The sequence below is a fragment of the Pocillopora verrucosa genome, chromosome 10 (assembly GCF_036669915.1).
Source record: "Pocillopora verrucosa isolate sample1 chromosome 10, ASM3666991v2, whole genome shotgun sequence".
NCBI classification, from domain to species: Eukaryota; Metazoa; Cnidaria; class Anthozoa; order Scleractinia; family Pocilloporidae; genus Pocillopora; species Pocillopora verrucosa.
In genome coordinates this window covers 9,893,649-9,915,352 of record NC_089321.1, presented here as the reverse complement: position 1 = coordinate 9,915,352, position 21,704 = coordinate 9,893,649, and the positions used below count along the sequence as shown (strand labels likewise).

The 21,704-nt window shown below is 39.9% G+C and overlaps 2 protein-coding genes across 16 annotated transcripts; both read right to left on the bottom strand.

Moving 5' to 3' along the window:
• Positions 1-161: 161 nt before the first annotated feature.
• Positions 162-7,561, bottom strand: LOC136283811 (deoxyribonuclease-1-like). 14 transcript variants are annotated; one of them, XM_066173072.1, is made up of 11 exons: positions 7,481-7,561; positions 6,088-6,186; positions 5,907-6,005; positions 5,230-5,347; positions 4,414-4,502; positions 3,862-3,951; positions 3,270-3,370; positions 2,467-2,734; positions 1,931-2,027; positions 1,165-1,216; positions 162-973 (listed from the first exon to the last, which is right to left on the bottom strand). In XM_066173072.1, the coding sequence occupies exons 3-11, from the start codon at positions 5,966-5,968 to the stop codon at positions 507-509; spliced, it is 1,344 nt and encodes a 447-aa protein (XP_066029169.1). In that variant the 5' UTR covers positions 5,969-6,005; positions 6,088-6,186; positions 7,481-7,561; the 3' UTR covers positions 162-506. The 14 variants fall into 14 exon arrangements, with proteins under 14 accessions (XP_066029169.1, XP_066029168.1, XP_066029166.1 ...); XM_066173071.1 differs by lacking the exon at positions 7,481-7,561 and adding an exon at positions 6,976-7,106; XM_066173069.1 differs by lacking the exon at positions 7,481-7,561 and adding an exon at positions 6,897-6,989.
• A 1,255-nt stretch (positions 7,562-8,816) lies between these two features.
• On the bottom strand, positions 8,817-18,479 carry LOC131799234 (deoxyribonuclease-1). 2 transcript variants are annotated; one of them, XM_059116945.2, is made up of 12 exons: positions 16,731-16,812; positions 16,435-16,477; positions 15,497-15,565; positions 14,787-14,885; positions 14,081-14,198; positions 12,973-13,061; positions 12,475-12,564; positions 11,970-12,070; positions 11,409-11,676; positions 10,699-10,795; positions 9,771-9,822; positions 8,817-9,588 (listed from the first exon to the last, which is right to left on the bottom strand). In XM_059116945.2, exons 4-12 carry the CDS (start codon positions 14,846-14,848, stop codon positions 9,122-9,124), a joined length of 1,344 nt encoding a protein of 447 aa, XP_058972928.2. In that variant the 5' UTR covers positions 14,849-14,885; positions 15,497-15,565; positions 16,435-16,477; positions 16,731-16,812; the 3' UTR covers positions 8,817-9,121. The 2 variants fall into 2 exon arrangements, with proteins under 2 accessions (XP_058972928.2, XP_066029161.1); XM_066173064.1 differs by lacking the exons at positions 16,435-16,477; positions 16,731-16,812 and adding an exon at positions 18,346-18,479.
• Positions 18,480-21,704: the final 3,225 nt, after the last annotated feature.

The following is a 21,704-nucleotide window of genomic DNA, read 5'->3' as shown; positions in this document are numbered from 1 at the left end:
ACTCTTAGGACTGAAAGGGTTAATAAGTCCTCTCTAAGCATCTCTCTCTTTGCCAGCGTGTACTGATTTGATTTACGAGAACCCGCATCACAGGTCGAATTCAAGCTGGCGTCGCCAGCCATAGGAGTAAGGGAGGCAGGGAATTAAGGTGACAAAGAGTGTGTTATTGTTACCTTTTTGTTTTTTAATTCTTATATTTTAAGCGTACTAAGGCTAAACAGCGATCAGTTTACAGTTACTCAAAAAGTATGATAAATCAATACAATACTGCACCGCCCGAATAAGAATTAAACCAAAAGAGAAGACAACTAAAACAAATCGGCATCTTATATTCCCATTTTACTTAGTTTATCGGGCGTTAGACTCAACAGCTCTTGCTGGGTGTCGACAAATATCTGTGACGCGTGTTATCTTTCGATCGTTTGTGCTAAACAGACCAGGCTACATGTAATTTACGGAAAAGCTGACGAAATGGACAATGGTTGCAATGCTAAAAGTTACAAAGACTAATTAGTTACTTCTACATTGATCTCGCACAAGCCAAGTGGTACATTACAGACAAGTTGAACTGAATAAATCTCCTTCACTTTCACATCACGGCAAGTGTTGGAGAGCATTTGGTAGACTGTTGTCTCGTGCTGTCTAGCGACGCAGTCGGCATCTCCAACTTGTGTTAACTGGCCGATTTTTCGTTTGCTTACAGCTTCTTGTGAGGAAGAAACTAGCTTTGGATAAGTCTTGCGGAAAACCTCTACGGCATCTCTCGCCTCTCCGACTGAAGCGGTTTCCTTTGAAATGATAATTTCGTCAATTTTCCTGTTGTTGTAAGTAGTTTTCAAAGTGAAACCTTGCGACAGCAGTGGGTTTTTGGAACGCATTGCGTAAAGCTTGTATTTGGAGACCTTTGACATACGCTTATCCCTGATTGTGACTGTAAAAGACTCTTGGAAGAACTGTTCCTCATCTCTGTAAGCTTATGAGAAGAAGAAAAGAACAGCAAATTGATAAATCGATCCAATTTTTCTACAATTCTGTTCAGTTCTAGATGACTCAGAAGAAGTTTTAATGCGATAACGACAGAAAAAGTGGCAACCGAGCCGAAGGCGAGGAAGTTACTAATATCCGTTGTTATTTGTGCTACAATTACAACTGAAATTGACTCACTTGAATCCTTAAATTGTATCTCAATGGGCCAGTGATCACTCACTTTCTTCGCCTGCAGAAAACAGTAATGCAGTATCTTAATTAACAGCAACATTGCTTAACATTCTCGATCTATGAACCTCACTTTTGACCAAGACTCCGCGCAATGTGTTATCGAGTGCACCGAATAATTTCAAGGAATGACTTTGGATGATGTTTTACTAAATATATAGCAGTCTCCTCTCAACAGATGTCTACAGATGTCAGCAAACACCATGAAGACGACTTAAACACAAAATTGACTCAATGAACTTACTATGGAAAATCACCTAACCTTGTCGACAGATCGAAACTTCTTGAGTCAACCAATACAGCAGTTTTCAATTGCGTTTCGAAACAACAAAACTAAAGTAATCACGACTGACAATCAGGAAAAAGGTTAAAGTCATCATCAACCAATGCGAACTCTAAGTAAGTAAAAACAGGTAACTTGCTTGAAGCGCGCGAAAACGCGGGTGACCAAGTTGAGATTGGTTTTAGCTCTGCGTTTGATTGGTCGAGATAATAGCGCGCGTTTTCTGGTGACAGACGACAGTCCTTCTCTACACGATCAAACAACAGGATGGAAACTTCAAGAGAAGCGGAACGCTGGAAAACCTTAACAAAATTCTTCATCTGAGGACAGCCCGATGCAGACCTTTCTACGCTGGTTTGGTAAACATTTTTAACTTATGGAGTCATCTATAACTCCATCAAAACCTCTTATCGTTGCATAAGAATAATGTACCTCATCCTGACTCAATCCATAAGCATCTTTGTAATTAAACACATAGGCGCTGTCTGGAAAGATTCCTCTGGTCATGTTATACCCGGCAACTACCATCCTTTAAAATACAAACAATAAGGGTTAAAACCATGATATTACATGCTATAGTACCTGAAAGATGATAGTATTTCGTTTTCTTTGATAGGTTTTGCGTTCAGGCGAGTTTTCGACGTGAAACCTTGCGCGAATGACACTTTCTTCCAGGGACAAAGAAAGAAATTTTGAGCTCCTATGAGGAATCCAACCTCAGACCTTTGGATTCCGTGATCTGACGCTCTACTTGTGAGCCATAGACTCTCTGTATAGGATACTTTGACTCTATCAGCTGAATTTAATTTGGCCACGATAAAGAGGTTCTAAATCTGACGTTTCGAACGTTAGCCCGTTGTGAGAGTGCTCTGACGAAGGATAAACGCTCGAACAGTGAGCTTTAGAAACTTTATACGGTAGCCAATGCACATTATCAACTCAGTTAGTTGTGTCTTTACCAAATTTACCTGTCATACGGGCAATCGGACTTGGCAACTGTAGTGTCCATCAGATCAGAAAAGAGCCAATAGAATCGCTTGTCCGTTGCTAGCCTTATTTTAAGCCACTCTGACCTGGTTACATAGCTGCAGCCGGCGTTATAGTCGCCCAAAATCATGACGTCTTTTAATTGCCATCGTTGTACAATGTCGTCGTAAACGTCGACCAAATGGTCGATTTCTAACTCTGCAGCTTTTGGGGAAGTGTGTATGGCAGCCATAGCAAAGTCTGACACATCTAAATATATACAAAGGTAATTCTTTGTCAAAATGATCTCAGCTGCGACACCGTCTGATTTTCCCCCATTTTACATAACAAACATGCATAACATTGTGTTCTGAAAACGAACCTCCAAAAAATATCGATAGCAAAGTCTGACACATCTAAATAAAGAAAAAGGTAACTCTTTGTCAAAATCATCTCGGCTTCGATATTCCTCTCTTTTTCCTAAAGAATATGCACAACATTGCATTCTAAAACGAACGTCCTAGAAAATCGACTGCACACACTTGGAGAAAGGTACGCTGAACAGAATCAAACCCATTTATTCTACTTGCAAACCTTATTACTGGCGCGCACCGCTCCTTCATCACTCGCGGATAAGTAAGAGTCCTTGCGTTACACACGATTCACTCGCGTACACAGCGCGATTTTTGACAAAACTACGCTTGCGTTATCTACACACGTTCTCATAGCTATTTGGCAGAACATTGATACAATCAAATTTTCCTCATTTCAAATGGAATTAATAGACAAAAAAAATGTAACTTACATGCTCCCTTGGCTTGGAAACGGACAACAAAAGGTTCTCTTTCAAATGTGTCTTGGTTGTCATGATACAAATAGCTGTCCGTAACAGTTACCTTGTCACTCCTAGTGGTTAAAAAGACAGCTTGATATTAGTCTTTCATCATATACTTCCATTTTCATATATCGAACCGTTCTTTAATCAAACAACCTGAGTAAGGGGCATGCAAATCACAAAAAAGTCGCACAGGCGATCTCGGTCTGGAGGACCTGGTTCTGTTTATTACTGAGGGGGGGTACTCTTCTATACTGACAATTGTCGTGTATTAATAACGCGCTAATAACTTATATTTTGATTTAAGATCGGTGATATCGTTTTTGCTGTTGCCCAGTCATGACCACGCCCCTTCTCTCCCCCCTCTTGCTCAATAAACTTGAAAGGTATCAAAAGAAACATTTTCATGGGGTCTAAACCAAAAAGCATTCTGTCCAATTTAAGCACCATCTTTCACAACACCAATTAACTCAAAGGAGAATCAAAGTGTTCCTTACAAATCGGCTTTGAGCTAGTGTTACCATAGAAGACGGATTAGTGTAAGTTATGCATCTTAGCTCACCTGTATAAGAATGCATACTGCTCCTTGCTGGCTGTGCGACCAAGCCTGACACTCAACGCCATCTTATAGACGCCGGGGGGAGATGAATCCCTGACATAGAGCAAAAGAGAAACAATGACTCTTAACTAGCTCTTCGCGTTTTTTTAACAAAATACGTAACTGATCTGGAATGAATTAAGAATAGTACATATGAAAACTGAGATAAAAGTTACTTTACAAATGCATCTTAAAAACGCTCAAATTTTGCATTTTGCCTGAGTATGTGTGGGAAGCAGTCGGTATCCTGGGGGTCACCCTGCGATGAGCTAGCATCCTATCCAGGAATAGGAATACTCTTAGGTAGAAGGTAGAGAAAGGAGGGGGGGATAGGAGGGGGGGTAGGAAGAAGGAAGGAAAAAGTGAAGAAAAACTCTGGTGACTCTGGTGCAGCTTGAGCATATAACTGGAATAAGTTACCTTACGAGAAGGCAGGTGAAAAGATGAAGGTTCCCTTTAGATTGTCGATAAATATTACTTGACGAGTAAAATAAAGTTAATGAGTTAATTCATTACTTGTTGACATCCGCCAACAGCTCGTTTATTGGTCCCTCGTTCTTTGAACGAATTTCTTGAATCAGTATGATATCATACCTCAAAACCACCTGCAAAAAACATCAAACGTCAAGGAAAGATTCATATATATAAATATATTTACGCTCATCAAAAGCGAACGAGGTGATGGAGAAGAAATTCTCCTGGCGTTGGCTGGATGTGGAAGTTCCACTTCAGTGAACTTTTGTTCTCGAGGCGAGCGGAAGTCTATTTACACAGACGTCTGTGGAAGTACTAAATGTAATAGCTGTCCTAAATGTATTAACATTTGGTCCTAAATGTGATAAGCCTGTTGCACCAAGGAATCCTCTGACCAATGTGACATGAATACTGGTCAGAGGAATTTTTGGTGCAACAGCTGTCACTTTAACATCTCAATATGGATGTCCGGTATAACAACAATGCACTGGCGGGGTTAAACAATTGCATTGGAGGATTATTACATTTAACACTAAATGTTACTACATTTAGAACCAAATGTTATTACACTTAGGACAGTTATTACATCAGATCAATATCAGTATCTGGGCAACTGCCCACCTACCCCTCCCCTAACTCAACAACAATCAATTGATAACAAGTTAGGGTTAATGTTGGGTTAGGGGAGGGGTAGGTGGGCAGTTGCTCAGATACTGATATTGATCCTCTAGGCCTACAACAGACGTCCGCATTGTGAACATCGGATCGAGGCACCCTTTAGGTGAACGTCTCAGGAAACAGACATCGGCTCAGATACTAAGTACAGTCGAGCTCTTTTTCACTAATAGTGAAAAATACCTTGACTAATATGTCTCTGACCAAATGATTTGCCATTTTTCTGTACCCAAATATTTGGACGTTAAATGTTGCAATCTTCAGAGCTGCTCCTTCAATCGTGTCAACTGGAGATGTTTCACTAGAGCATAGACATAACAAAAAGGAGAAATGAGCATTTTTATTATTCCATTAATTTCGTGCATATAATCAAAAATTACGTCTGGCCCTTTGAGGAGTAAAAAATCAGAATATTTTGGCCAAACAGAGCTCAGGTTCTTTTCATGATCTTGGGTTAAACCATTTGAAACACGGGGAGTGAGTGTTCAGTAAAGGATTTTATTATGATGCAAAAAATTGCGCTGTAAACAAATCAGGAATGACTCTCTTTATTTTTAAGTTCAGGCAAAGAAAGCTGGTTTTTGAACTCGTTTCCTTTATTTTGAGTGTGTTCTGTTACTTTTGCGACTCCCTTGCTGTCATCCGAAAATTGCGAACTCTGTAAGTAGACTGCAAGCGCGCGGAATCGAAGCGGGCAATCACGAGTAGGCAAGATTGGGCCCATCTTGCCCGTTTGGTGAGCCAGTAAGAACACAGGATTCGCTTCATCTTGCCCACGGGCGTAGTCAGCCACATAAATTAAAGTTGGACATGCAGAAAGCTTAATTGCAAAACAATATACATACTCACTGCACACTCACCATAACTCTGCATAAAATCCGATGGCCATAAGGCAAGATATTAACCAAAGTAGTTTGCTCATTCTTGCAGATTTAGTAGCAACACCCCTTTCTAACGATCTGGCAATATACAGGTTTATACTTCAGGTGAAGTGAAATATATCTACAAGCTGAGAAGGGCGTAACTGTAATGTGAACTGACCAGAAACACGTAGGATATGAAGCCTTTTTGTCCGTCTCCCTTCAACCGGAAATTAAAGCTACGGCGAACGTCCTCTTCTGTCGAAGTTTCAATGGCTCCCTTGAAGCGAGGGAAGCAAAATATATTTCTAAATATCTGAGTTTAAGAGCACGCGATTTCAACCTTGCAGCAAAGGTTTAGCGGGCGGCTTGATCGTCTGGGTGAGAATGTAATTCTTCTTATTTTTACTTACGTCCGAACGATCAGGCTTGAGAATTAATATCTGGATTATTCTGCAAACGACCTCCTACAAAAATTACAGCAAAACGCTTGTTACATCTTACAGTCCAACTGTATGCAAAGAGTGGAGGAGCCTTGAACACGCTTGGAGTCAACTCAACGCCCTCAACCGCGACTGGTATTCAAATACACGGACATTAGTATAACGAATTGATTATTCATGGTGCGCGTATTACAAGAGCCGTTGTTCAAAACAAGCGCAAAACCATCTACACACCGAAAGGAAGACAGGATTTCAATAATTTTCGACTATGGACATTCATATGCTCCACACAAGAACAGTTTTACTCATTGCAACTGCGCGCAAACAGAGTAACGATGTAAACTGTGTGGAAGAATTCATTCATGAGTACTTATCCCGACTCGACCAACACCAATACCGCAACCGACAAAGAGATAATTCAGTTATATACTGCTACACATTTTCCGCACTTTTGTGGCAATTTCGAGAATGGTTTTTCGAAAGAGACCATGAAAGTTCGTGACTTAAGGGTTTTTCCACGATAAATTCAATTGATTTTAATTCCTACCTTTCGCAGTCGGAATCAGAAGGATTTCGGTCCTTTAAATAGAGGAAGAAGACTCCTAGTTTCTCATTTTAATGCTTACCTCTGATATCTGTGGCACTGATGTGATATAACCGCCTGATCACGTACAGATTTATGATAATAAACTTTTTGAAAAGGGAGTGACCTTTGTTAAATTGCTGCTCATAAAGGAATCTATCATTTTGAGTCTGCTTGGTATCCTAACCACTTGAATATGTGATTAAAACATGTCTGGGCGAGACAGTCATTTTCAAAGTGAATTAACAGCTAGGTTTAACTGAGATTTCTCCAAGGAATGTTACAGTGAGATAAAAACTGTGAAAACATGTTTTCCTTCGGTTAGATGACCGAATGATATATGTAAATTATAAAACATGCAAAAAGTTTCGAGTAAACTTGATCAGGATTCAGTCTGCAGCAAAAACAAAGCGTTGTGTGTGCATTGTTTAAAATACGACTATGTTCAGACTTAAAAATAGAACTACGATGATACGTTAATATCACTAGTCTGCTGCAAAAAAGTGAGAGCAATATCTGATAACAAGGAAACTGAGAATAATACTCACATGCAGTGTGGCTTGTGGCAACGACTTGTGATGTACACTTTTTCTGTGAAAATGGCCTAACTGCCAGAAAGTATTCGTAATACGCTTAAGCAAATTAAAGCCTTGGGCTATTTTCGATTGACTGTATGTAAGTGGACACAGCTTTAATCAACCCATAAATGGGCTGGAAACAATTTTGTGGATTAAAAGCAGCATACGGTTTACTTTCATATACATATCAGAGGTCATTCACACACCTCAGCTTGTAATTGCTCTGAATAACTAGAATCGTGGCTGAATAACCTTTTTTTGGTTCTGAAATGTGTTGGCAACTTCTACCTTAAGGTGCTCAATCTCTTGAAAAGTAAGAAATCCCATTTTACGATAGCAAACCACTCGATTTAATGACTAAAATTAATTATTTCCTTGGTAAACAGCAAAAGTTAATAGAGCGTTAAAACATGCTAGAGACATGTTGTCAATCAAGTTTTAACCTCCATGTCATGAAAACTGCATATTTTTTTGGAAGTCAGAGGGAATCTTAATGAACAAATTTCATGGAGACATAAAACAGCGAGACACGTCAGAAATGTTTTGTAGGATCTATGAGCCCACTTGTTGGACGCCGCACTTAAGAGTCACGCGATGTGGCAGAGAAACCTCACTTTCAACCTAGTTCCCAGGATCCTCCTTCTTTCTCCCTCGAAAAAGTACTCTACTTTCTCGAGGGGGGAAGAGAGGACCTTGGGAACGAGATTACATCACTCTAATAAATGGTGAGAAAGTATGTGCCCTTGTTACAGTCAAGGGAAGTGTGCTGAACGTTCAGCTTAAAATACCGCCACTTTCAAGACAACTCAGTAACCCGGCTGCATACGCTTGCCATCCCAAAATTCAACTCTGATGGCGAGAACCAAAACTTACGAAAGACAAACGTGTCATTAGAATGTCGGTACATGTCGTTAGAATGGCAGGCAGCTAGTTTTCAAGTCCTCGGCAGTCTCATGTTCCACGGGAGATGCGGATTGCCCATGGAAAATTTGAAGTTCTAGAGTCTTTCTGTGGCATTTGCGACAAGACGAAAAACATCTTTCTTTAAGGAGAATTTGTTTAACAATCAAAGCCCCTCTCATGATCTCTATGGATGATTAAGTAGTATTACTGTGAGGAGAAATTAGATGCTGGTCACTCTTAGACTAAAAGGGTTAATAAGTCCTCTCTAAGCATCTCTCTCTTTGCCTGCCTGTTCTGATTTGATTGACGAGAACCCGCATCACAGGTTACATTCAAGCTGGCGTCGCCAGCCATAGAAGTAAGGGAGGCAGGGAATTAAGGTGACAAAGAGTGTGTTATCGTTATCTTTTATTTTTTAATTCTAATATTTTAAGCGTACAAAGGCTAAACAGCGATCAGTTTACAGTTACTCAAAAAATATGATAAATCAATACAATACTGCACCGCCCGAATAAGAATCAAACCAAAAGAGAAGACAACTAAAACAAATCGGCATCTTACATTCCCATTTTTTCTTAGTTTATCGGGCGTTAGACTTAACAGCTCTTGCTGGGTGTCGTCAAATATCTATGACGCGCGCTTATCTTTCGACCATTTGTGCTCAACAGACCATCAAACTGGCAGGCTACTTGAAATTTACGAAAAAGCTTAATTAGCTGCTTCTACATTGATCTCGCACAAGCCAAGCGGCACATTACAGACAAGTTGAACTGAATAAATCTCCTTCACTTTCACATCATGGCAAGTGTTGGAGAGCATTTGGTAGACTGTTGTCTCGTGCTGTCTAGCGACGCAGTCGGCATCTCCAACTTGTGTTAACTGGCCGATTTTTCGTTTGCTTACAGCTTCTTGTGAGGAGGAAACTAGCTTCGGATAAGTCTCGCGGAAAGTCTTTACGGCATCTCTCGCCTCTCCGACTGAAACAGTTTCCTTTGAAATGATGATGTTTTCCATACCACGTTTGTTGTAAGTAGTTTTCGCAGTGAAACCTTGCGACAGCAGTGGGTTTTCGGAACTCATCAGGAAAAGCTGGTCTTCGGAGACCTTTGATATACGCTTATCCCTGATGGTGACTGTAACAGACTCTTGGAAGAACTGTTCCTCATCTCTGTAAGCTTATGAGAAGAAGAAAAGAACAGAAAATTGACAAATCGATCCACAATTCGTTTCAGTTATAGATGACACAGACAAAGTTTAAATGCGATAACGGCAGAAAGGTGGCAACCAAGCCGAAGGCGAGGAAGTGACCAATATCCGTTGTTATTTGTTCTACAATTACAACTGAAAATTGACTCACTTGAATCCTTAAATTGTATCTCAATGGGCCAGTGATCACTCACTTTCTCCGCCTGTAGAAAACAATAATGCAGTATGTTAATTAACAGTGACATTGCTGAACATCATCAATTCATGAACCACGCTGTGCGCCATGTTTAATCGAGAGCAACGACTACTTTCAGGGGATGACTTTGGATGTCGGTTTTTAATTATGTAGCAATCTCCTCTCAACAGATGTCTACAGATATCAGCAAACACCATGAAGACGACTTAAACACGACATTGACTCAACGAACTTACTATGGAAAATCGCCTAACCTTATCGACAGATCGAAACTTCTTGTAACCAATACAGCAGTTTTCAATTGCGTTTCGAAACAACAACTAACTATCAGGAGAAAGGTTAAAGTCATCATTAACCAGTGAGAACTCGGAGTAAAAACAGGAAACTTGCTTGAAGCGCGGGAAAACGAGGGTGACCAAGTTGATATTGGTTTTAATTTTGCGTTTGATTGGTCGAGATGGTGGTGCGAGTTTTCTGGACCAATCACAGAGCGAGGTGAAGCAAACCCAAACCAATCCCAGATTAGTTTCGATATTCGATTAAAAAATTGCCAATCAGCTACAAAAACCAGTCTTATGACGCAGTTAAACTCTGGTAGCGAAAATTTCATTGCTATACTCTTTTAATATTTTTCGTTCAGGTTGACGTCAAGGTGTCAATCACTTTAACAGACAACAGTTCTTTTCAAGACTACTCTCGCCCGAACGATCAGACTACGCGATCAAACAGAGAAGCATTTTGCTCTTCAAGAAGAAGAACAATATCCTTCATTTAAGGAGAACCCGATGCAGACCTTTCTACGCTGGTTTGGTAAACATTTTTAACTTATGGAGTCATCTATAACTCCATCAAAACCTCTTATCGTTGTAAAAGGATAATGTACCTCATCCTGACTCAATCCATAAGCATCTTTGTAATTAAACACATAGGCACTGTCTGGAAAGATTCCTCTGATCATATTATACCCGGCAACTACCATTCTATAAAAAAACAAATAGCTATAGGGTCATAACGATGATATTAAATGCTCTTGTACCTCAGAGATGATTATATTTCGTTTTCTTTGATAGGTTTTGCGTTCAGGCGAGTTTTTGACATGAAACTTTGCGCGAATGACACTTTCTTCCAGGGACAAAGAATGAAATTTTGAGCTCCTCGAAAGAATTCAATCCGGATTCCGTGATCCGACGCTCTACCACTGAGCCACAGACTCTCTGTATAGGATATTTTGACTTTATCAACTGAGTTATAAATTCAAAAAAATCTGACGTCTTGCGCGTTAGCCCGTTGTGAGAGTGCTCTGACCAAGGATAAACGCTGCTTTAGAAACTCTATACGGTGGTCAATCCACATTATCAACTCAGTTGATATATGTTGTTAACCACTCCCCCCCCCCCCCCCCAACCACCGAGGTAACACCACATTTTCTTTACAAACATACCACCATTACACTTTGCTTTAATTTTGCAGATCGGCGTTCAGTTTTTTAAGATCTTGATCACCTATTTTTCATTGACTTTATCATTGCCATTATCGTTAATATTATTACCATATTATCTTTACTATTATTAGTAATGTCTTTACCAAATTTACCTGTCATACGGGCAATCGGACTTCGCAACTGTAGTGTCCATCAGATCAGAAAAGAGCCAATAGAATCGCTTGTCCGTTGCTAGCCTTATTTTACGCCACTCTGACCTGGTTACATAGCTGCAGCCGGCGTTATAGTCGCCTAAAATCATAACGTCTCTCAATTGCCATCGTTGCACAATGTCGTCATAAACGTCGACCAAATGGTCGATTTCCAACTCTGCAGCCTTTGGTGAAGTATGTATGGCAGCCATAGCAAAGTCTGACACATCTTAATAAAGAAAAAGGCAATTCTTCATCAAAATGATCTCAGCTGTGACACCGTCTGACTTTCCCCCCTTTTACATAACGAACATGCATAACATTGTGTTCTGAAAACGGACCTCCCAAAAATATCGACTGCGCACACTCGGACGAAAGTACGCTGGAGAGTCCGCTGGAAAGAATCAAACCTGTTTTATTCTTCTCACATATAACACTAGTCGCGCGCACCGTTCCTTTATCACTCGCCAATAAGCAAGAGTCCTCGCGTGACAAACGATTCACAAAAATAATGTAACTCACATGCTCCTTTGGCTTGGAAACGGACAACAAAAGGTTCTCTTTGAAATGTGTCTTGGTTGTCGTGATACAAATAGCTGTCCGTAACAGTTACCTTGTCACTCCTGGCAGTCAAAAAGACAACTTGATATTGGTCTTTTATCATATACTTCCATTTTCAAATATCAAACCGTTTTTGAATCAAACAACCTGAGTCCGGTAAGGGGCAGTCAAATCATAAAAAAGTCGCTCAGGCGATCTCGGTCTGAAGGGCTTGGTTCTAGTTTAATACTGAGGGGCTACTCTTCTACACTTCCCCTTCCCCTCCCCCCTCTTGCTCAATAAACTTGAAAGGTATCAAAAGAAACATTTTCATGGGGTCTAAACCAAAAGCATTCTGTCTGATTTAAGCACCATCCTTCACAACACCTTCTAACTCAAAGGAGAATCAAAGTGTTCCTTACAAATCGGCTTTGAGCTAGTGTTAACATAGAAGACGGATTAGTATAGTTTACATAACATAGCTCACCTGTATAAGAATGCATACTGCTCCTTGCTGGCTGTGCGACCAAGCCTGACACTCAACGCCATCTTATAGACGCCGGGGGGAGATGAAACCCTGACACAGGGCAAAAGAGAAACAAAGACTCTTAACTAGCTCTTCGCATTTGCTTTATAAAATACGTAACTGATCTGGAATGAATTAAGGATAGTACATATGAAAACTGAGATAAAAGTTACTTTACAAATGCATCTTAAAAACGCTCAAAGTTTGCCTTTTGCCTGAGCATGTGTGGGACAGGAATGGGAGTACTCTTAGGTAGAAAGTAGGGAAGAGTGGGGGGAGGGGAGGGGGGGAGAAAGAAGGAAAAAGTGAAGAAAAAGTCTGGTGACTCTGGTGCAGCTTGAGCACATAACTGGAATAAGTTACCTAAGGAGAAGGCAGGTGAGAAGATGAGGGGTCCCTCTAGATTGTCGATAAATATTACTTGACGACTAAAATGAAGTTATTAAGTTAATTCATTACCTGTTGACATCCGCGAACAGCAAGTTTATCGGTCGATCTCTTTTTGAACGAATTTCTTGGATCAATATGATATCATACCTTAAAATCACCTGCAAAAAACATCAAACGTCAACGAAAGATTCATATATATTTACGCTCATCAAAAGCGAACGAGGCGATAGAGAAGAAACTCTCCTAGCATTGGCTGGATGTGGAAGTTTTACTTCAGTGATCTTTTGTTCGGAAGTCAATTTACACAGACGTCCGCACTGTGAATATCGGACCGAGGCACCTTTGAGGTGAACGTCTTAACAAACAGACATCGGCTCAAGATGTCCCCCTCTCTCAGGCTGTCAGCTGTCAAACTCCCGAATTTCTTTCCTCTCAATCACTGTAATTTTAATTTTCACCTCTACTTAGCGGTCGCGGTGACCTTTTACTAAGTCTCAACGGCATTTAGTCATGGTCCTCAACTTATATTGAACGGTCATAGAAAGCGGCCCACTCTGATGAAACTCAGAATAATATTTCAAGGATCTTTTGTTCATCTTTCTCTGCCAAAATCAAAGTGTGTAGTATTTGCGAGCGAGATTTTGTACATGAAGCGGCTAGTTATGGTATTAAATGGAGTTTTTTTTAGTCTTTTATAATGCCCCTCGAACGGTAGGACCTGTATTAAGCAGTAGGTATGTGGTTGACCGTGAGTAATCGTATTTGGCCCATACGAGAGACATAAAAAAGAGTCTTCTCGGAATTTAGACTTGGATCGCAAAAGAGACAATAAAATTTTTGCATGTATATAGGAAGCCAGTGTAAGAGTTGGGCCCATTTTTTCCTACCAAAACGAGACAGCAATTGAAGTTTTGAGCAAGGACCTTCTTCACTATGAATAGTTCTATTTTATCATTCTTTTTATAAATATGACGGTTTTTAAATAATCATCTCCCCTGAAAAAAAAACAAACAAACAAACAAACAAAAAGAAACACACACACGCACACGTTAGCCGCTACGCCCCGCAGCCCTTGATCGAGAAAATATGGCGTTTTAAGGCATGAACTATAAGCCTCCATCTGTGACTTCCAGTTCCATTATTGAACCCTTTTTAATGCACTAACATCGAAAAATACCTTGACTAATATTTCTCTGACCAAAGTATTTGCCATTTTCTTTGACCCAAATATTTGGACGTTAAATGTTGCAATCTTCAGAGCTGCTCCTTCAATCCTGTCAACTGAAGATGTTTCACTAGAGCATAGACATGAAAAAAAAGAGAAATGAGCATTTTTATCATTCCATCAACTTTGTGCACATAACCAATACCTACATCTGGCCCTTTGAGGGGTAAAAAAAAGAAGATTTTAGCCAAACTAGTTAGAGCTCAGGTACTTTTCATGATCTTGGGATGAACCATTTAAGACAAGGGAAGTGAGTGTTCAGTGAATGATTTATTATAAAGCCAGAAGATTTTGCTGTAAACGAATTAAAAATGACTTGTTTATTTTTAAGGACTGGAAAAGAAAGTTGGATTTTGTAGCACAGTAAACTCAGGAAACTCATTTTATATCTCCTTTATTTTGAGTGTGTTCTGTCACTTTACGACTCCCTTGCCTTCATTGTCCAAAAATTACGAACTTTGTAAGTAGACTCCACGCGCGCGGAATCAAAGCGAGCAATCCCGAACAAGCAAGATGGCTCCGCCTGCCCGCTTGGTGAGCTAGTCAGAACACAGGATTCACTTCATCCTGCCCACGGGCGCTGCCAGCTACATAAATTAAAGTTGTAGATGCTGAAAGCTCAGTTGCAAAACAATATTCATACTCATTGCACACTCACCATAATTCTGCATAAAATCCGACGGCCATGAGGCAAGATATTAGCCAAAAGAGTTTGCTCATTCTTGCAGGCTTTGTTGCGACACTTCTTTCTAACGATCTGGCAAGGTGCAAATACAGGTTTATACTTCAAGTGAAGAGGAATACATCAACCGTGAACAAATTAATAAGGACGTAACTGTACCGTGAACTGACCACAGACACGTAGGATGCGTTGTTTTTCTACCTCCTTTCAACCGGAAATTACTAAGTTACGCCAAACGCCCTCTTCTGTCGAAGTTTCGATGGCGTCCTTGAAGAGGGCGTTTTGTTGAGTTAAAAATAGCAAAACTTGAGGGACAGTGTTTGTTCATGCTACCTGAACTGGAGACAACACACGTCCAAATACACACAATTATTTGCCTCCAAATAATTGTGTTACTGGGTTTCCCTCATAACAACACAAATCGCTTCAGTTGTTGTATAAATGATCTCCTAACCTGTTACAAGCTGATGTCTATGAGGCAAGCAAAAATGTATTTCTAAATATTTGAATTCAACAGCACGCGATTTGAACCTTACAGTTGAGCGGGCAGCTTGATCGTCTGGGCGAGAATGTAATCTTTCTCATTTCTGCTCACTTCCGAACGATCAGGCTTGAGAATTAATATCTGAATTATTCTGCAAAACACTTCCTACAAAAAGTACAGTAAAACGCTTGTTACATCTTACCTTCCAGCTGTATGTAGAGAGTGGAGGAGCCCAGAACACACCAGAAGTTAACTCAACGCCTCTCAACCGCTAATGGTAATTAAGTATACGGACATTAGTATAACGAATTGATTATTCATGGTGCGCGTATTACAAGACCCCTTCTCCAAAATAGGCGCAAAACCATCTACAAATCGGAAGGAAAACAGGGTTTCAATAATTTTCGACTTTGGACATTCATATGCTCCACGCAAGAACAGTTCTACTAATTGCAACTGCGCACAAACAGCGTAACGACTGTGTGGAATTTACTCATGAGCACTTATCCCGAATCGACCAACACCGACACCTCATCCGACAAAAATATAATTCTGATATATATTACTATACATTATTTCGAAGTTTTGTGGCAATTTCGAAAATGGTTTTTCGAAAGTGACCTGGAAAGTACGTGACTTTAGTTTCTTCTACGGTTAAAGGAGAGTAGCAAGCGCTTCAATTTATTTTTATTCCTACTGTTCACAGCCGAATCAGAAGTATTTCAGTCCTTTAAATAAAAGAAAAAAGACTTCTAATATCTCATTTCATTTTTTTTACCTATGATATCTGTTGTACTGATATGATATAACTGTCTGATCACGTACAGATTTGTAACAACAAACTTTTTGAAAAGGGAGTGGCGTTTGTTAAATTGCTGCTAGTACAGGGATCTTTCATTTTGAGTCACTGCGTGGTGTTCTAACGATTTGAATATGTGATTAAAATATGTCTAGGGGTGACAGTCATTTTCAAAGTGAATTAACAGCCAGGTTTAACTAGGATTTTACTAAGGAATGTTACAATGAGATAAAAACTGTGAAGAAAGGTTTAAAGTTTTAGAGGAAAACAGGTTTTTGTTCGGTTAGATGATCGAATGATATATGTAAATGATAAAACAAGCGCAAGAGAATAATACTCACATGCAGTGAGCCTCGTGGCAACGACTTGTGATGTACACTGCTTCTGTGAAAATGGCCTAACTGTCAGAAACTATTCGTAATATGCTTATCAAGAACCCTGCTAAAAGCCTCGGGCAATATTGAACTATTTTCGATTGAGTGCATGTGAGTAGACACAGCTTCAATAAACCGATAAAGACAAACCGGAAAGAATTTTGAGGGTTGAAAGCAACGGTTCACTTTCGTACGCATATTAGAGGTCACTCACATGTCCAAGCATCTAATTGCTCAGAACAAAAAGAATCGTGGCTGAATACCTTTTTTTTTGGTCTGAAATGTATTGGCGACTTTTACCTTAAGGTGCAGAATATCGTATTTTACGATAACGAACGACTCGATTTAATGACAAAAACAAGCAAACAGGAAAAGTTAAGTAGAGCGTTGAAGACACTTTGAAACATTTTGTCAATCAAGTTTTAACGTTTATGTCATTAAAATTGCAAATTTTTTTGAAACCAAATGAAAGCTCGATGAATAAATTTCATGGAGACTTAAACATCGAGACACTTAAGAAATGTTTTTTAAGATCTATGACACCCACTTATTGGATACCATAATTACCTCACTTTCAACCTAGTTCCCAGTGTCCTTCCTCTTACTTCGTACTTTCTCGCGGACGGAAGAGAGGACTTTGGAAACGAGATTGCCTCACTTTGATAAATGGTGGGAAACCCTGAGCCCTTGTTATAGGCAAGGAGAGCGCGCTCAAAGTTCAGCTCAGAACACCGCCATTTTAAAGACAATTCAGTAACCCGGCCGCACACGCTTGCCATCCCAGAATTCAACTCCGATGGCGGGAACCAAAACTTACGGTGTACAAACAGCTGAGGCTTGGTTCGTCGGCCGTTCTTTTAATTAGCCTTGAATCAAGTTCAAATTGAATTAATTTGAGCAGACAAGTTTTAAGTTGAGGTCTGTTGAGATGAGGTAAGGGGCCAGGTTGCTAGGTTACATTCAAAACGGCCGCATCTAGGCGACGTCGTTAGAGAGCTGTTTGGTTGCAGTAATTATTTGTCCGGGTATAAATGTCCTAAATTAAGGTTTTATATTAGAGTTACCCCACTGAAGGTTTTAAAAAATGCTCTTCTCTCTCTCCTTTTTTCCTTAGCGCATATTGTTCCAAAAACTACGATCCCTCTGGTCAGTGTCACCTTACGATGTAAGGTCAGTACGTGATGTAATTGTCGTATAATGGTTTAAAATATTTCATAAGAGGTTTGGATTGTACTTTGGACTACATACCGGCACATTTTAGTATCCCAACGGTCGGTTGAAACCAATTTTTTCTAAAACTAAATTGGTTGATGACAAAAAATAGAAGCAAGATAGAAAATGAGATTTTGTGCAAGCTCGAAAAGTCCGTTTCTACCAAACCCTCTCGACATTATTGACTTTTAGTGCGTGTTCAGTTTGGCGGGAAAATCGTTTGAACAAAGCAATGTGTCTATTATCGATATGACTTGATTCGAGTTGATGCAAGCGAAGAAAAGTTCATGATCAGATCAACCGTCCGTTGTAAAACGTTTTTTTTCCTTTTCTAACGTTTTTGATACTATCTAAAGACGTGTGAAATAATAAAGCTGGTATGAAATAATTGTTGACAATTTAGCATTTTGCTCTTACTTATGACAAAAGAGCATCTTCATAAAGCTTAAACATGATCAGAGAACTAAACTGCACTTAACACTACGCTTGCATTTTGTAACACGCACGTGAAGCACGCACATTACAAAGTCGCCTTAATTACATCACATTCACTTAAGGACAGCACGATTCTCTTCTAAAAGCTTATCGTGCATTCGGTACATAATAAGTTTTAGAATACTTTTATCAATCAGCTACTAAAATTATTTTATATTAGTAACAACTTACAGAAAGCTGAAGAGTTTACAGAGTGACTTCGAGTTCGCGTGGGTCCCAGATTTTTACTACATAAGTCCGAAAAATGGCTGTTACGAAGGCAAAAGCTGTTTAACCAACGGTTATGGTGGTGCACTCATGACAATGAGCTCGTTAAGCGATAAAAGACCGTGCATGTTATATTGATTGATCGTAAGATGTGAGAATCTAGAATACCTATTTAAAATGCGTTTAGGTAATTGGTTAAAATCGTGTCGCACAACAACAAAAGTTTTATTAACAAAGTTTCACTGTTTGATCACGTTTCTCTAAAAGTGCGAGAATATTGATACATAAAAGTTTGAGAGAGGCCTAAATCTGTTATAAAAAGTTTCGAAAATCATATCTTGACCTCGGAACCGTTCAATTTTCAATATAACTGTACAAATCAAATGATTTCGGGAAAGTCTAACACAATTATATGAGATGCAAATACGTCTTGCTGTTTTATGCTAATTTAAATCTATTGTATCTCCGATCATCCGCATCGCCCAATAATTGAAAATAAAATCATGTCGAAAATCACTAACGACCCAAACGACTGGCTTAAGTCATCGCCTAGATTTCTCCTTCGCGGCCGTTTTTTGGAATGTCACTCAATGCTCTCTCTCTTGCGGTAGGTGAGGGAGCTTGCATGACATCCTTAGCGGCTGCGAAGTTTACTAGAGTCTTCCCATAATCTCAAAATTGGGACCATTGGTTAATGATCCATGTGATCATGTGGAAAACAAGTTTTAGCCATCTCTCCCTGCGTTTGGCGTGTAATGTTTTGGTCCGATTTCCAATGCACCTTCTCTGAGCCAGCAGAGAACTCCATGTTTGAATGTACCAGGTTCTTGTCTACTCGTACAGTATCGCATCAAGAAACCCGAAGAACTAAGAATCTTAATCCTAGAGGGTAACTCAATTTAATCTTTCTCCTACGCTTGTTTCGTAACCATAAGGGCGAATACTAACGAAGAAAAATCAAACGTAATTAGCTTATATCCAATTTAGATTTCTCCCTCCGATTTCGAGCACTTAAGTTTGTTTCAGACATCTCCTCCAATTTCAGATTGATCTGTGCCATTTGGACGGCTCTGCGCAATTTTAGTCCGTTTCTTCCAGTTCCGGTTGGTTCCGCTCGACTTCAGACGGGTTCTGTCCGTTTTCGAACGGTTGCCTCCAATTGCGGTTCCGCCCTATTTCGGACTGAAAGCGGCGTCAGCTCATGGAAAGTTCCGTCCGACTTCCGACTGTTGTACTTGGATTCGGACATTTCTGCTGGATTTCGAATACTTCCGTACGATTTCATATTCTTCCATTCAATTTAGCAATATTCTGTCCAATTTAGCACACTTCCGTCTTATCTTAGACGCTTCTGTGTAACATCGAACGGATCCTTTCGACTTCGGGACTGTTGCACACACTACTGTCTAAGCACAGAAACTCTGTAGAGAATGAGAAATGATTTGAAAACGTAAATCGGGACTTAAAAAAATATTATTACCATCGACAGATTGTCTACTGCAATAGACCTAGACTTGACATCTAAAATTGACATCTAAGAGTTTAATTCCGTGAAAAGGAAGAAGAGAAAATAAAACTTTTACCAATTGCACGTAGAGCTCAACTGATCGCCCCATACGCTCATGAACAGGTATTTTAAAAGCTTCCATGATATATTGTCCTCAGATTCTTTTCTTTACTCGTCAGTGGCTTCTTCTTAAATTTTTTGGAAGCCTTCATTTGTTTATGAATCAACAAAGTCCATTTGCTGTACATCTGTTCAGTAATAGATCACAGATGACGTCAAACGGCGACAAGAATAAAATTGTAACACACCAGGCACAGCCAGGTATGTCACTGAAGTTCTTATGATCTGCCGCTCGAATCTACTTGTTTTAGGTAATAAAGAAGCTAAAAATGGTCATGGTGACGTCATTTATACCTCTTTCCTTCGATAGCTCACTAGCAAGAACCAATTAAAATGTGTGTATAATTTACCTTATTACAAAAATAAATTTAATTTTGAGCCAGAAAACACTCCACATGCTGATCGACCTATTGGAAAGAGGATATTATTGTTGTATAACGCAAGCGCCCATATGTTTCCATGCTGTCGTGTGTTTGTTCAGCAACAGATCACAGACGGCGTCAAAGTGTGGTTGGAACTAAAAAAAATGTCCCTCGACGCACAGCTGAGTGTGACGATAATGTTCTTACCGAGGGTAAAGTTGTTTAGAAAATAATCAGAAGGTAAACGAAAACCTGTTCGATTTCGAACGAGTTGGAGTGAGCGAGGGTTCGAGTTTTCGCAGCTAGGTCGAACTACGTATGAAGGAAGTCCAGCGGAAATCGATTTTAGTTTGATTTAACTGGGGTGTGATTTATCGGTTGTCGATTGTTCGCAGCCAGGTCGAACTACGTATGAAGGAAGTCCAGCGGAAATCGATATTAGTATGAGTTAACTGAGGTGTGATTTATCGGGCGTCGATTGTGTTCAGTTCATTGCAATAGGGGTTTGTTATACATTGGTCAATTAAAACCATGCCCTCCTATCCCCGGACAAGGCGAGGAGTTAACGCAGTCATGCCCGGGTTTTAATACAGAGGCAGCATAATCCCACTGGCACAGGAAGTGCCCGACTAATCCCCAGCCGCCTTCAAAGCGCGGGCACACCGACGTGGGCAAGACGACTTGAAACAAGTCAGCAAGGGCATGGGGAAATAATTCACACATGACCGCAATGGTGGGGCATTTTAGCAGGGATTCAGTAATGATCCATATTGGAGATAGCTCCAGTGGTCTACAGCCCGTCTTTAGAAAATAAAAGGCCAGATTGGGCCGTCTTCCTTTATGTCTTCAGCACACTTTGTTGTTGTTGTCGGAATTTTGCTTCTATTCTCTGTATCAAATTGCTTCCTTTTTCAATTAAGGGTCTCCGTCTTGAAACCTTTCCTCTTTTGTAAAGCTACTACTACTGTTGGTTCAATTTTCATCAGTAATCACAGGAAGAAATAACTCGGTGATGGGATTTTAACTGACGATGTGTCCCTATACCAAGGAAGAATTTCTGTCCTAAACACTGCGTAAATGTTTTAAAAATTCTCCGCCTCGTTCCAGGGGACCAACAGCAGGGGCGGAGTTTCAATTGACTTCTCTCAGTATTGACGTTGGTGGTTATAAAATTTCTCAAATCACAGGAAGTCGATCGAGAGGAGTCTATCATGCTTTAGAAAACTTCAGAGGTCAAAAAAAAAAAAAGAAGAGCGTCCTTCATTGTCAGTAAACATTTTGGGCTCCCGCCAAGACGGAAAACATGCGATAAACAGGAAGAGCTTGGAGAGGTT